The sequence below is a fragment of the Balaenoptera acutorostrata genome, chromosome 10 (genome assembly GCF_949987535.1).
Source record: "Balaenoptera acutorostrata chromosome 10, mBalAcu1.1, whole genome shotgun sequence".
NCBI lineage: Eukaryota > Metazoa > Chordata > Mammalia > Artiodactyla > Balaenopteridae > Balaenoptera > Balaenoptera acutorostrata.
The window spans coordinates 67,119,787-67,135,986 of NC_080073.1; the positions used below are offsets into that span (position 1 = coordinate 67,119,787).

The 16,200-nt window shown below is 41.1% G+C and overlaps 1 protein-coding gene across 1 annotated transcript in view; it reads right to left on the bottom strand.

Annotated features, from left to right (window-relative positions):
- NUDT3 (nudix hydrolase 3) overlaps positions 1-16,200 on the bottom strand; it is a 127,157-nt gene that overhangs the window by 38,538 nt on the left and 72,419 nt on the right. Inside the window, exon 2 of the mRNA XM_057554459.1 lies at positions 13,870-13,980. Within this exon, the coding sequence (XP_057410442.1) occupies positions 13,870-13,980 (111 nt within the window). The remainder of the gene's footprint in view (positions 1-13,869; positions 13,981-16,200) is intronic.

Sequence of the window (16,200 nt, forward strand, 5' to 3'; positions counted from 1 at the left end):
CAACTCAGATGGAGGAGAAAAATCAGAAAAGTGTTGAGTCCTGGAAGCCTAGTAGAAAAAGTTATTCAAGGCTTTTTCTCAACAGTATTCTGTTCCCAGTCTTTTTTTTTTTAATAAATTTATTTGTTTATTTTTGTACGCGTTAGGTCTTCGTTGCTGCTCACGGGCTTTCTCTAGTTGCGGCGAGCGGGGGCTACTCTTCGTTGCAGTGCGCGGGCTTCTCATGTTGCAGAGCACGGACTCTAGGCGTGTGGGCTTCAGTAGTTGTGGCACGCAGGCTCAGTAGTTGTGGTGCACGGGCTTAGTTGCTCCGCGGTATGTGGGATCTTCCCAGACCAGGGCTCGAACCCATATCCCCTGCATTGGCAGGCGGCTTCTTTTTTTTTTTTTTTTTAAATTAATTAATTAATTTATTTATTTATTTTTGGCTGTGTTGGGTCTTCGTTTCTGTGCGAGGGCTTTCTCCAGTTGCGGCGAGCAGGGGCCACTCTTCATCACAGTGCGCGGGCCTCTCACTGTTGTGGCCTCTCCCGTTGCGGAGCACAGGCTCCAGACACGCAGGCTCAGTAGTTGTGGCTCACAGGCCTAGCCGCTCCGCGGCATGTGGGATCTTCCCAGACCGGGGCACGAACCCGTGTCCCCTGCATTGGCAGGCGGATTCTTAACCACTGCGCCACCAGGGAAGCCCCTGTTCCCAGTCTTTGATTCTTCCCGCTGAGGCGCCAGACATCATGTACAAGCCATCCCTGCTGCATGTTGTCTGAATTCATGTCTCACAGAAACTATGAGATAACATGATTATTCTTGTTTTAGGTTTCGTGAAGCAGCAATAAGTAACTAACAGTTTCTAAATACACAACTGTGTCAGCATCACCAATAAAACAGTTCACATAAATCCATCCAACTGCAATACTCTTTAGTTCTCAGGGAGATTAGCACATTTGACGATTCTTCATGGATTACTTCTATTCATACTCCTTTAAGGATTAATCTAGTCATCTGGAAACAGTAAACTGTCTTGATGATCTCCATGTGAACCAACCCTTGCCCCAATAACATTATCTTCATCAATCATTCTAATTTAAATTAAAAAAAAAATTCTTCGAAGAGCAAGATCAAGTCTCAAGGCTAAAAAAAAGCAAAAATAAAAACAAAAAATGTAACTGAAGTTTTGTCATCTGCCCCCAGAGATGGCTTTGCTTTCATTTCCTTGCACCCAAGAAGACAATACAGAACAAAATTTCAGCAATGCTAATTTTAATCTTTCTGAACCCAAATATATCCCCTTAGAATTCCTTGGGGGATTATGACTATGCCATTAAGCACTTTAAACACTGACTTTTCCAACTGCTTGATCTCTTCACATTTCTGCCCAGACTCTGGGGTTGTAAAAAACTAAAAAAAGTTTAGATAAAACAAAATTTCCCAGGGGCTTCCTTCCAGTCCAACTTCGTTCCCCCAAGGCTATTTATTTACTTATATGATCATTCTCTCTCCAGTGACTTTTTTTTTTAAAGCTAATTTATTTATTTACTTATGGCTGTGTTGGGTCTTCATTTCTGTGCGAAGGGCTTTCTCTAGCCGCGGCAAGTGGGGGCCACTCTTCATCGCGGTGCGCGGGCCTCTCACCATCGCGGCCTCTCTTGTTGAGGAGCACAAGCTCCAGACGCGCAGGCTCAGCAACTGTGGCTCACGGGCCCAGTCGCTCTGCGGCATGTGGGATCTTCCCAGACCAGGGCTCGAACCCGTGTCCCCTGCATTGGCAGGCAGATTCTCAACCACTGCACCACCAGGGAAGCCCCCAGTGACTTTAGTTATTTATATTTTTTTGGCCGTGCCACACAGCACATGGGATTTCAGTTTCCCGACCAGGGATTGAACGCGTGTCCCTGCAGTGGAAGTGTGGAGTCCTAACCAACCAATCCATTACTCCAGTGGGGTTATTTAAAATAAGGAAAAAGGGGGGTGGGGAGGGAGGAGGAAGAGAGCTTTCCTTTAAAGAAGAATTTCAGCTTAAAAAAAAAAAAAGAATTAGAAAATCACTGTTCTTCAGTCTCTGCTCTTATATCTGATTTGGTAAGGTTCAGCAGTAGATGCTAAAACTGTTAGTTGAAAGACTGCTGGGGGCTTCCCTGGTGGCACAGTGGTTAAGAATCCGCCTGCCAATGCAGGGGACACGGGTTCAAGCTCTGGTCCGGGAAGATCCCACATGCCGCGGAGCAACTAAGCCCGTGTGCCACAACTACTGAGCCCGCGAGCCACAACTACTGAAGCCCGCATGCCTAGAGCCTGTGCTCCGCAACAAGAGAAGCCTCTGCGATGAGAAGCCGGCGCACCGCCACGAAGAGTAGCCCCTGCTCTCCGCAACTAGAGAGAGCCCACGCGTGTAGCAACAAAGACCCAATGCAGCCAAAAATAAATAAGTTTTTAAAAAAAAAGAAATGTTGGGTTGTTGGGAGACAAGAGACTCATATAGCCTGGAAGAACTGTTCAACAGATTACTTAACCAATTTTGCTGCATAAGGAGAAATGTACTTCTACAATGGAGACACTGTCAGTTATTACCTGATCAAACGTTTTATCACGAATGGCAAAGCAACCTGACATTATGTGCCTCATGACATTAAGTATTAGGAAGTACATGACATCACCTATGCAGCAACTTGTCAAAAATGCTTACCCTAAATCTAATCAAGCCTCTAGATGTGTGCTATTCAATATGGTAGCCACTATCCACATGTAGCTACTGAACTTAAAATATGCCTAGTATGACTAAGGAACTGAATTTTAAATTTTATTTAATTTTCATTAATTTAAATAGGCATATATGGCTAGTGGCTACCACACTGAACACTGCAGATATAGAACACTTCCATCACTTCAGAATATTCCACTGGACAACACTGCTCTAGACTAAGTTGCTGGAAATACAGAGGATAAGGAAATAAGTTAAAAGACACCTGGAAGAAACAATCAAACAAAACCATAATATGAGACATTCTATCAGACAATGATCCTGGACTCTTTTAAAAAGTCAGCATCATGGTGAGCAGGGTGTGAAAAGGCTGAGATTATGGTTCTATTTATTGTATAAATATATCTATATCATATAGCCTGAAAAGACATACCTCCAATTGTAATGTGTGAGGAAACAAACAGATATAATAGACATTTCAGGATAGTTGGGGACATTTGAATACGGAGTAAATATTAGACGATGTTATGGAATTATTATGAATTTTCTTAGGTGCGACAATGGTATATAGTTATGTAGGGGACTGGCCTTATCCTAAAGAGATGCATGCTAAATAAAGAACAGAACTTAGAGGTAGTGTGCCATGATAGCTACAACTTATTTTCAAATGGAATGGCAAAAAATAGGGTATGGATATAAACACAGAGAGATAAAGCAAATATGCAACAAGTCAACAGATATTACACCTAGAAGAAGGTATACAGCGTTTGTTTCACTCTTTTAAAGTATCACTTACATGTTTGTAAAATTTCTTAATTAAATAGTTGGAGAAAAAATAATCAGCCAAGGAACTATGGTAACATACCATCATCTTTGTACTGTCTGGCTTTTCATTCTGCTAGGAGCATGTATTACTTTTATAATCAGAAAAATGGTGAGCTTAAGTAGTCACCAGCTTAATTACTTAAGTAATCAAACTGGCTACACTAATAGCATCACTAAATGCTAGAGTGAGCACTTAAAAGCCCTCAGAATAAGAGTCCTGTTCAGATTATATTGTTTCTATTCTTAATATTAAAATTTTTACAAATAGCTCTAATGGAAATTCCTAGTCAAAAACACCTGTGTAGGACTTCCCTGGTGGTGCAGTGCCACCTGCCAATGCAGGGGACACGGTTTCAATCCCTGGTCCAGGAAGATCCCACATGCCGCAGAGCAACTAAACCCATGCACCACAACTACTGAGCCTGCGCACCACAACTACTGAAGCCCATGCGCCTAGAGCCTGTGCTCCGCAACGAGAAGCCACTGCAATGAGAAGCCCACGCACTGCAACGAAGAGTAGCCCCCACTCGCCCCAACTAAAGAAACCCCATGCGCAGCAACGAAGACCCAACACAGCCAAAAATAAAATAAATAAATAAATAATAAACTTTAAAAAAAAGCACCTGTGTATTTAAACAAGGTCAATAACATAAATATGTAATAACATTTTGAATAACACTTTTCATAAAGCCAAGAGTATCCATTAAGTATTTTTACAAAAGCCGAAATGACAGTCACTAAAAATTCTCAATCATTTTAAGGTTGACTCCAGAAGTCATCGTGGAAGTAACCTAGGAGTAGCCATTTACCATTTCGAGGCAGCCTAGGAGCAGAGAGGAGTGCTCCTCTGAAAGGAGAGAGAGGCCTCCCTTGCTCTGGGGCCAGAGTTGAATTACATTCTCGGTCATGTGAGCACAGAGCAAAAACTGAGCACAGGGATTATCACAGCTGCCTCAGCCAAGCCCTTCACTGGAGGCAGTGTCTATGCCAAGGTCTCCTTTCATCCCTGAACTGTAACTGAGAGGAAAGGCCCTTTCTAAGTTCTCAGCTGCCAGAAACAGGAGATTCAATACGGATTTACTTAAGGGCCTTTGCCAGAGATCCGCGGGATTCAATCTGTACTCTAACATAAAACGGCCTCACACCAACGGTCTTCCATCTAAGACGTGGTATGTTTTCTCTGATCATTTTATATATTCAAAATGACTTTTTCTAAGGAAAAGCTCTTAACTTCTTTTGCTATATTTTTGTGTATATGCTTTTCTAGGACCACAGAATAAACATGTTGCCACACACAAACATGTATCCCCATGTTAGGTAAACAAAGGCTTTCCTGAAATGTTTTACCACTGAGCCACATTTCCCATTAAATTCTTAAAAAAGAATAAATTACCAGAATAAGATAATTAAATATAATGCATTAAGAGACATGATTCTTACATTTTATAATGCTTTGACCAAAGAAGCTAAAAATATCTATCTTTTTACCGAGTAAAAATAAAGACATGGTAGTACTTATAAAAACACCATTTTTCTTGGGGAAAGTGGCATCCATCATTGTTGTACTTCGTGGTTTCCGCCTGAAGACTTTCACTGTAGGTGGCAAATGATAAGTGTTTAAGCTTATTTTCTTCCGAACTTTTTATTTTGAAAAATTTTAACCATAGAAAAATCCTCTGCCTATTTTTGAAGCAATTTTTAAAAATTTATTATTATTATTAATTTTTTGGCACGTGGCTTGTGGGATCCTAGTTCCCTGGCTGGTATTGAACCCTGCAGTGGAAGCACAGAATCCAAATCACTGGACCACCAGGGAATTCCCTTAAACAATTTTAAAGATAAATCTATAGGTGCATATAACATACATGTACATTATTATTAATAATTCACATTCACGTGGTTTTTAAATTCCTTAAAAATTAAATAATAGAAATTCAGAAAATGCTACCTAAATAAAGCCTGCTTTTCAACAAACAAATGGGGTTGGTTTGTGATCTCTCTTGATTTACAGTAATTTACATCTGGATATATTTTCTCATATTAACATTTCTATTAAACAATGCAATATTCCCAAGGTTAAAAACCTTTATTTGCCTTCATTTATCATTTAGGAGACTAAAAAATAAAACTATCTTCTTCCAAGAGCTTGGAGCTTCTCAGTTTACAGTTCAAAATAAAGTAAAAATCTGCAAAACAGATCATCCACCTAATTAAGAACACATCTTTTGGTTGTTTTCCATTATGAGCCTTTTAGTACTACTACTGCTGTTGTTTTAATCTACTAGGCATATATTATTTGACTGACATTTTAAAAACGAATTTTAAAAATTAGTTGCTTATGTTGAAAGATCAGGGGATCTCACATAAGAATCCAGCTTTCGGGGCTTCCCTGGTGGCGCAGTGGTTAAGAATCCCCCTGCCAATGCAGGGGACATAGGTTCGAGCCCTGGTCCGGGAAGATCCCACATGCCGCGGAGCAACTAAGCCCGTGCGCCACAACTATTGAGCCTGCGCTCTAGAGCCCGCGAGCCACAGCTACTGAAGCCCGCGGGCCTAGACCCCGTGCTCCGCAACAAGAGAAGCCACCGCAGTGAGAAGCCCGCTCACTGCAACAAAGAGTGGCCCCTGCTCACCGCAACTAGAGAAAGCCCACGCGTAGCAACGAAGACCCAACGCAGCCAAAAATAAAATAAATTTATAAAAATATATATATATTAAAAAAAAAATCCAGCTTTCATGCTTCTCTTAAAACATCAGAGTCAAACTGCGTCTTAATTGCCACATGAAAACTACCGGCTAGGCCTGAAGAGGACCGTCTCTGGTCTAGGGTAGGCTCTCCCCACTTTACCAGAGCTACACCCACCGTCAACTGCCTGACTGCTTCCCTACAAGCTTATGAGCTGGAGACCCCTGGTCTACATTACTTCCCCCTGTTTTATTTATCATGTTGAAATGACTGAAATTATTCTTAATATATTATGATATATATTTTGTGGTTAAAGTTCTAAATTAAAAAAAAATTAACATATTTCACTAATAAATTCTGTGATACACTATCCCCACCTTCCATTCATAACTGCTTAGGCTGGGCCAAAAAGTAAAGATGAAAATACAACACAGTCACACAGAGCCTTCACTTTATTCTCCACTCCAAACAGAGTCAAACACTATGAGCTAAAAAAAGGCTGACAAAACTGTGTTTCAAATTATTCCCAAGTAGTCACAGGCTTTTCTTTTTTTTTTAATCTTTTTTTTTCCATTTTCATTTTCATTTATTTATTTATTTATGGCTGTGTTGGGTCTTCGTTTCTGTGTGAGGGCTCTCTCTAGTTGCGGCAAGTGGGGGCCACTCTTCATCGCGGTGCGCAGGCCGCTCACTATCATGGCCTCTCGTTGCGGAGCACAGGCTCCAGACGCGCAGGCTCAGTAATTGTGGCTCACGGGCCTAGTAGCTCCGCGGCACGTGGGATCTTCCCAGACCAGGGCTCGAACCCATGTCCCCTGCATTGGCAGGCAGATTCTCAACCACTGCGCCACCAGGGAAGCCCAGTCACAGGCTTTTCAAATGTTCTACTTGTATATAACAAGAGACATGAAACACTGTTTCGCTGTCAGAGACAGTTCTGAGATACCAACGGGAGCCTTCTGGTTGCTATGTTACATAAAAAAGAGAGTACAACCTTTTTTTTTTTTTTTTTTTTTTTTGCAGGGACAGGGAACACATAGTACAGGAATTGGGATAAGAAGATATAGATTTTAAAAATAAAGTTCACTATGGCATTTTCCATGTTCTTATCTGAAAATACAAATGAGATCAAGAAGGGTTACAATAAATTCTTGATAGGCTGACATAAATAAGATTAGTAAGGCTAGAGATAATCAGGAAGCAGTTCTGGGCTCAAGGCAACCATGATCCTTGATACTATATTAAAGCATCTAGATGTTCAAAAAACTATCTTAAATGAAGGTGAATTCAGTCAAACATGCTGTGAAATGTTTACATAACACAGTGTATCAAAAACTTGACGGAATTCCCCCCTGGCGGTCCAATGGTTAAGACACCACGCTTCCACTGCAGGCAGCGCAGGTTCGATCCCTGGTCAGGGAAATATAAGAAGCCACGAACTGCACAGCGAGGCCAAAACAAAACAAAAAACCCCCAAAACTTGAGGGAGGGCAGCAAGGTACAGGGAAGTTTAAAGCGACATCACTGACTTGAAAAAATTTCCATGATAGTGAATTTATGTGGCAAAGCAACAGGTGGTAAGAGACAAAGGAGCAGCAGAGAAGTGTGATATTAGGACACAAGTGAGGAAGTCAGAGAACAAGTTCCTTTTTTTTTTTTTAAAGCTAGGCCTATGTCACAGGTTAATTATCAGGCTGCCTACAAAAACTTTATAATTTATATGCTAGAAATGGATATGGATACGGACCTTGTCCAGACATGAGGCAGCAGATAAAAGGAACTGGCATTTGGCCACACTCTCAGTTATCACTGGCTACATTTCTCTAAAGGCAGAAGGTACCCATTTTTGTCACCCTTGAAGAGAATCCAGTTGAAGTTTGCACATAATTTTTTCCTGTTTCTGTTTTCAGATGTATTGTATCTTTGTGATAACATTCTTGGTTTGGCTGAGGTGAGAATGGATGAAAGAAATGGAAACATAACAGTTTAACAGAAGACAGAACAGTTTCAGATCCAGCTTCTCTTTCTTCCCTGTCAGCCAGCAGTTTTACCTTTCCCATTGAATTAGCAAGAAAGAACAGCTCTGAAAACCACACAAAGAAGTGCTTTTCTTTTTTATTACTGAGAGAGCATCACATGGCTGGCTCATACTAGCCTTTGCTAGAGATGCACTGTTACCAAGGCCCATGGCCAGTCCTGGGAGAAAGCCTCATCCCTTTGAGGGGTCACTACAATAGGACTTTAACTAGAAGCAGCTGAAAATTGGAAGCCAGTTTCCAAAAGGGAATATTTCAGCCCTTTAAAGATTTTGTTTTTTTTTTTGACGTGGACCATTTTTAAAGTCTTTACTGAATTTGTTACAATATTGTTTCTGTTTTATGTTTTGGTTTTTTGGCCGAGAGGCACGTGGGATCTTAGCTCCCTGACTAGGGATAGAACCCACACCCCCTGCATTGGAAAGTGAAGTCTTAACAACTGGACTGCCACAAATGTGACTGGTAATGTTTCAAGTGCTACAGATTTATCTGTTTCTGAGATTCAGCCAATATGCTAAACGTTTTAAGCTGGGTTGAACAAAGCTTCAGAACAGGTTGAGTTTTATGGTATCTGCGACTGACAATGCCATGATAAACTACTTAATAACCTCATTCCATCCACGTTTATACAGAAAATTTTTCTAGTAACAAATATATGTTCAATGTAGAAAACTTGATAATCTAAGAGCTAACCCAAAGATAACCACTGTGAACATCTGATGGGCATTCTTTCAAAGCATTAGGAGTGTGGGTGCTAAGACTAGATGTTCTGGATTCAAATCTTACCTTGAGCACTTGAGCACATTCAGCTGGGCACAATTTGTCCTGGCGTGCCAGGACAAATTACTTGATCTCACTGAATCTCAACCCATAAAATGTAGATAATAACAGTTCCTACTTCATTGGATCTGGTGAGGAAATGAGGCGACATATGCAAAACCCTTAAACACAGCTTGGCACATAGTAAGTGTACAAGTAGTGTTATCTGTTCTTTCTGTACAAATAGACACACGTGTTTCTTCCCCACTAAATGGTTTTCTATCATAAATACTGTTTCATAACCTGCTTTGATCACTTAGGAATGTGCTGCAAATATTTTCCTGTGTTATTAAATATCTTTTTACTACATACCATACTACAGGACGATTGGTACAGCTGCTGCAGGCAGTACTTAAGCACAGGCTGTCATGTTTTATAGCACATGACCTTGCCACTCTGAGCTCAGTTAGAGGAATAAGAAACCAGCAACTGATGCAAAGGTAAAGCAGACATCTTCAAAATGGCTAGAAACTGATGTGGCCTGGCAGCTCTAAAGGTTGTAAGTAGGCAAAACCAATCAAGTCCTCTCTTAGGAAGGCTGAATGTGAGATACACAGACAGAGTGAGTCAACAGACAGGTTAGTGATACACAAGGGAGGAAAAACACCAAACAAAAAGTGGTAAACTGGGACTTCCCTGGTGGTGCAGTGGTTGAGAATCTGCCTGCCAATTCAGGGGACACGGGTTCGAGCCCTGGTCTGGGAAGATCCCACATGCCGCGGAGCAACTAAGCCCGTGCACCACAACTACTGAGCCCACGTGCTACAGCTACTGAGCCTGTGCTCTAGAGCCTATGTGCCACAACTACTGAGCCCTCGCACCTAGAGCCCGTGCTCTGCAACAAGAAAAGCCACCGCTATGAGAAGCCCGTGCACCGCAATGAAGAGTAGCCCCCACTCGCTGCAACTAGAGAAAGCCCGTGTGCAGCAGTGAAGACCCAACGCAGCCAAAAATTAAAAAAAAAAAAAAAAAAAAAAAAAAGTGGTAAGCAGAAGCCGGGAGGCTAAGAAGACATTAGAAAGGCAGCGCTCCACAGTGGAAGAGAGGGGCTGGGCCTCTGGTATGGTGACCAGGCTCTTGAGCTGTATACAGTGCATTCCCACCATCCATCTACCCACTGCGAGCAAGGCCTGCCTGTGCTCTGTGACCTAAGTTTCCAGTTCTGCACAGCCTGGCTGGGCAGCTGCTGTGATACTGCCATATTCTTCTCCCTCAATTAACTGAGGGACCTGTAGATGTTATGTCTACTCCTGACAACCCAAAAGGGCCTACCTCAACTGCATTTATGTGGCTGCTCTAGCGGTCACGCCAAAAACTGCAACACTTATTTTGTTCAGCACTTGTTATGTGTTAAGCACTGGGGATTCAACAGTGAGCAAGAAAGAATGGTACCTGGCTACACAGAGTGTAAAGTCTAGCACAGAAGACAACTAGACAAGTGATATGAATAAAACATGATAAATACGATGCTAGAAGTACAGACTGCAATGGAAACACATACAGAGAACAAGTCTGCAGGGAGGAATCATGAAGACTACATGGAGGAAGAGACCTTCAGGGTGAAGCACAAAGTTAGCCTAGTGTGCCAGATACTACAGATGGCTCACTCAGTACCCATCACCACCCACGTGGATTCCATGACCGCTAGCCAGCCTTGTGAAGTTACAGTCTCGACTGAGCTGCAGTGAACTGGATCGGCCTTTCCTAACAGGCCACCCCTGAGTCCTGGCCTCATTTAACAGGAAAGGTGAAGGAGACCAGACATATTTTATGATTTTGTAATGTTTAAAAGAATTTGGCCTATTAGATGGTAACCTCGACTCTGAAAGTATAACTGAATAACTTATTTCTGACTTGTGATTTTAAGTTGAAAATCTTAGTAAGTTTATATACATTATGGGAATATTTAATATTCATCTTATTTATAAGTTTAATACATGACATTCACAGGACTTTTTGCTGAAGAGCCTCATAAGATTTTCATTTTTTTAAAGTCAGACAACTGACATTCTTTAAAAAACTGTAATTTGAAACATCTAAAAGTCTTCAATGAACTGCCTAGGCATTATCCAAAGGCCCCTTAAAAATGACATTATCCAAAGCCCCCTTAAAAATCTCCTATGCTTATAAATATAGCAATCAGATCTGCAAGCATTAGGAAAGAACAAAGTTTTTGAATGTGTGCTTTTAAAAAGTCATAACATTTTGAGGGCTTCCCTGGTGGTGCAGTGGTTGAGAATCTGCCTGCCAATGCAGGGGACACGGGTTCGAGCCCTGGTCTGGGAAGATCCCACATGCCGCGGAGCAACTGGGCCCGTGAGCCACAACTACTGAGCCTGAGCGTCTGGAGCCTCTGCTCCGCAACAAGAGAGGCCGCGATAGTGAGAGGCCCGCGCACCGCGATGAAGAGTGGCCCCCACTCGCCGCAACTGGAGAAAGCCCTCACACAGAAACGAAGACCCAACACAGCCAAAAATAAAAATAATAAATAAATTAAAAAATTTTAAAAAAAAGTCATAACATTTTGAAAACATTTTGAAAACATTTGAAAAACATTAAATAAACCCCTGAACAGTGGTTTCTGCTTCCAAAAGTTACCCTTCAAGGACAATAAAAAACATCTACCTACATCCTCTCTGATTCAAGTCTTATTCTCTGTTGATAGACGTGGAATTAGAAAAGCCACCCCCTCCATTCTATTTTGATGTAAGCCACGGAAATGTTTGTCTTTATAATGACACATTTCTCTAATTTATACTGTTTGTACGAATACTTGGTTTATTTGGTACCTTATTCTTTATCCTCTCAATAATGCTGGAATAAAGAACAGGGTATGGTATGACTCTTGACTGGAGAGTAAAAAATTTGGTCAAAGTCAGGCAGGATTCTTCAGGGCTGAGAATGGCAGGCAGGGTTTAATTTCAAGCTTGGGATTCCCTTTAAGACAGGAGGTAGGTAAGATATTGACCATATGAAAAGTATACTTTAATTATCTGTGCTGCATTGTTCACCTTCTCATGTCCCAACTCCACTTTATTCTCCACTCTATTCCCCCTTTTACCTACTGAAGGATGGTATGTAATTTCCAGGAAACAAAAGGGTAACCCTATATCCTTTTCAACTCCCCCACCATACTTCCTATTGCAATCATCTAGTTTTCTACATCTTAGTTGCACTTATATAACCCAAGGACAATTCGACTGTAGCACTAAACGAAACAATAGTAACAACAACGGGTATAAGTTTTCCTGAGACAGATGCCAAATCCAAATGTGCTCTACAGAGGTAAAGCTGTCACACTTCCCCCAAAACTTCTAAACCAGGCAGCAAGTTTTGCCCAAGGTCTCTGAACTTTTTCCTTCCTCTCTATTCTAGAACCATCAGTCTATTTCAGGTCTTCCAACAACCTGTCTGAATCCACAGAGCCGCAATAACTCTGTCAAACATCACTTTTGCCTTAGGTGCCTCTGAACTCACAGAAGCCAACTGGATTGAAATCAAAATTATGTAGCTTAGGTCCACCAACTGGCCCTACCACACTTATTTGAATAGTCAAACCTTTGAGATCCTCCAGAAAGAACTCTGATCATTTCCAATTGGGGTATTTCTCCAGGACTTTTATGTTCCATCTGTCATAGAAGCATGTGTTAATTACTTTCTATTCACCCAGCTGTGTACTAGGCACAAGAAGGGAGGATTTAAAATAGGAAATATAATCTTTGTCCTCAGAGGTTAAAATCTAGTTATAGATACCCAGATATATGATAAAATGAGAGTGGCACGAGTCATCATAAGTTTGCAGGACTTCAGAGCAAGGAAAGAATTCCTTGGGTATTCCAAAGTAAAATTAGTCTAAGAAGACTTCAGCAAGGGCTTGACCAAAAAAAATTGCAGAATTTAGACTTTTTCTAAGCTCTACTTTATGTCCTTAGAATCAGTCTTAAGTCCCTTCTGGAACAAGGAAATGGATCTAAAAAGCCCTATGTAGGCAAGGCAAGTAAATGGGGGTGGTAAAACTTACACCACTGAGTTAGGACTCCTAAACGAGATTAGCATAAGCAGAGCAGAGCATGGTATTGCTACAAGAGGCTATGGAGAAACATTAGTTCCTTCTTCCTGGTTTTGAATTGCAACTTGTTTCTCAGTTTCCCCAACAAAATTGTAAGCCCTTGAAGTAAGGGAACCAAGATTTGACTTCTGACTGTTTATTCTAGAGTATCTAGTAAGATATACGGGGCATGGCCCAAGAACTCAATACATATATGTTGAATATCATGTGACCAAATAAAAAAGAAGATACTATTGTCTCTCAAGGTGCACCATTAACAACTTCTGGCTAACAGAACTATTGCTTTAGCCACTGCTCTATTGCCAGGACCCAGGGAGCATAGGAGAACAAGGGCTGCCTCCTCCTCACCCAAAGGTTAATGAGAATAAGCCATTAATACCAATACTGCTTACTCCTCTTATTTCTTAGGGCTGATGAACTATTTGATTCTTGATCTTCTGCCACAGGTAACAGAGGCAGTGTGGGAAGAGATCCATAGGAAATCACAAAGGACTGTCTGGTATAATCAGATACGGTCACTACTATGAGCCCTCCCCTTGCACAGAGTGCCTGATAAACATCACCATGTCACAACCTGATTGCCCCCTGAATCAAGGAGGCATGTGGTAACTGCTAAGTGCTTTCTTTCTGTGATCATGAGTCTGTTCATTCAGTGAGTGGTGATAAATTAAAGAACTACACAGACATGACAGGTTCATGATGACAAGGTACAGTCGTGCCCTTTGTTCACAGTGCATACCTCCTCACAGACTTCACGGACTGCTGCCACACTTGGCTCCTCCTCGGGCTCCATGCCTCCTCCAGGGACAATCCATCGGTCTGGATGGCGACTACTGCTCACGAGTAGCACCTGAAAGTCACAGAGGTCACATGGGTAGTTAAAAACTCAAAAAGACACATTCATACAAATTCAGAGTTTAAACACCACAAAAAAATACCTAAGATCCATTCTTTGTTGATACCTCTCCAAATCACTTCTTGAAAAGTAGCTTTCATTTCTGTATGAAAAAGCAGACAATCTGCCTAGTAAAAGCAGAAGGGCATCTGAACCAGCGGCCATTATGTGTTCCCCCTTCAGACTTTCACTCAGTTGTCCAATCTATCCTCTCCTTTGTTCATTTCTCTAAAGCCCTTTGAACACACAGCTGACAAAGACACTCAAAAAAACACAAAAAACAAAGATTGTCACTGATGAGCCTGTGAGTGCTATGAAGAGCTGGCCTTGGCCCTAGTTGGCACCACAGTCCCAACTTTCCCTCCAAGGTTCTCACTCCTGTGTGCCCCAGTTCCTGCTCCATCAGATGGCCATAGCCGATACTACACATCACCCTAAGCTCTAAGTATGCGCTGAGAACCTAGCTCTCTCACAGACATGAGGACTAGAAAGATTTCTTTTCGTCATTCTTTCAGCTGAGATAAAACTGGAATTCTTTTACTAGGAAACTTTATCAAGAAATGACATTTAATGGCCATCATTAAAATGTCTACAAATAATAAATGCTGGAGAGGATGTGGAGAAAAGGGAACCCTCTTAAACTGTTGGTGGGAATGTAAATTGGTGCAGCCACTATGGAAAACAGTATGGAGGTTCCTCAAAAAACTAAAAATAGTGTTGCCATATGATCCAGCAATCCCACTCCTGGACATACACCCAGACAAAACTAAAAAGATACATGCACCCCTATGTTCACAGCAGCACTATTTGCAATAGCCAAAACAAGGAAACAATCTAAATGTCCATCAACAGATGAATGGATAAAGAAGAGGTGGTACATATATACACAATGGAATACTACTCAGCCGTAAAAAAGAATGAAATAATGCTATTTGCAGCAACATGGATGGACCTAGAGATTATCATACTTAGCGAAGTAAGTCAGAAAGAAAGACAAATACCATATGATATCACCTATAGTGGAATCTCAAATGCGACCCAAATGAACATATCTATGAAACAGAAACAGACTCACAGACAGAGAGAACAGACTTGTGGTTGCCAAGGGTGGGGTGGGGGGGAGCAGTGGCAGAGGGAAGGATTGGGAGTTTGGGACTAGCAGATGCAAACTAGTATATATAGGATGGATAAACAACAAGGTCGTACTGTATAGCACAGGGAACTATATTCAATATCATGTGATAAACCATAATGAAAAAGAATATGAAAAAGAATATATATATAACTGAGTCACTTTGCTGTACAGCAGAAATTAACACAACATTGTAAGCAACTATACTGCAATAAAATTAATTTTAAAAAAAGAAATGAAAAGAAACCAAACAAACACAAAATATTGATACAGAATATAGGTTACTAATTCAAACTTAACCAGTATTGGAGTCATGGTTGAAATAAAATCTAGAATTTCCCTAGTTTCTTTTCCTTAACCCTCTCTAGGACAGATGCTAAATAAAGTTAGCTTTACTCCTCATTTGGAGGTAGCATTGGGTTGGCATTATTTCCAAAACTAAAGGAATCCTCAATTGCTCCCTAAACAATCACTTTCTGATGATATCTTTTGGGTCTCAGGCCCTATTCCAAACCGTATTCCCCACCCACTCCTCCACTCCCCAGCACTTAACTTCTATTCTGCAGTCATCTTTGTTGCCTGAAAGAAATCACTCCTTCCTCTCTGGTGCTCACAGATCTCACCACTAACTTCCAGTTACCTACCTTCCAGCATTCTCTCTCCCACGTAAGGTCTCTGCAACTATGAGCCCTTGGAAATTCTACCTTTTTCTTCATCTTTAATCCCTTTCCTTCTTGCCATGATAGATTCTCCTGATGCTCTTCTACAAAATCTATGATCTGCAGACTTAGAGGGGACCACAAGATATAAGAAGGAAATCCATGAATCCATATACAGTCACCAATATATAGCCCATGGACTGAGAAAATAATGTCTTAAACTTACAAACACTATTTTAAAAAAAAAAATATAAACTCTGATTTGATTAATGCAACATGGAATAGCTTAAAATAATATAAAATCCACAGTAGTTTTAGGTTGGCGTGTATATATAGTTAATCAAGGGATATTAAAAGTACTATGTGGGGGCTTCCCTGGTGGTG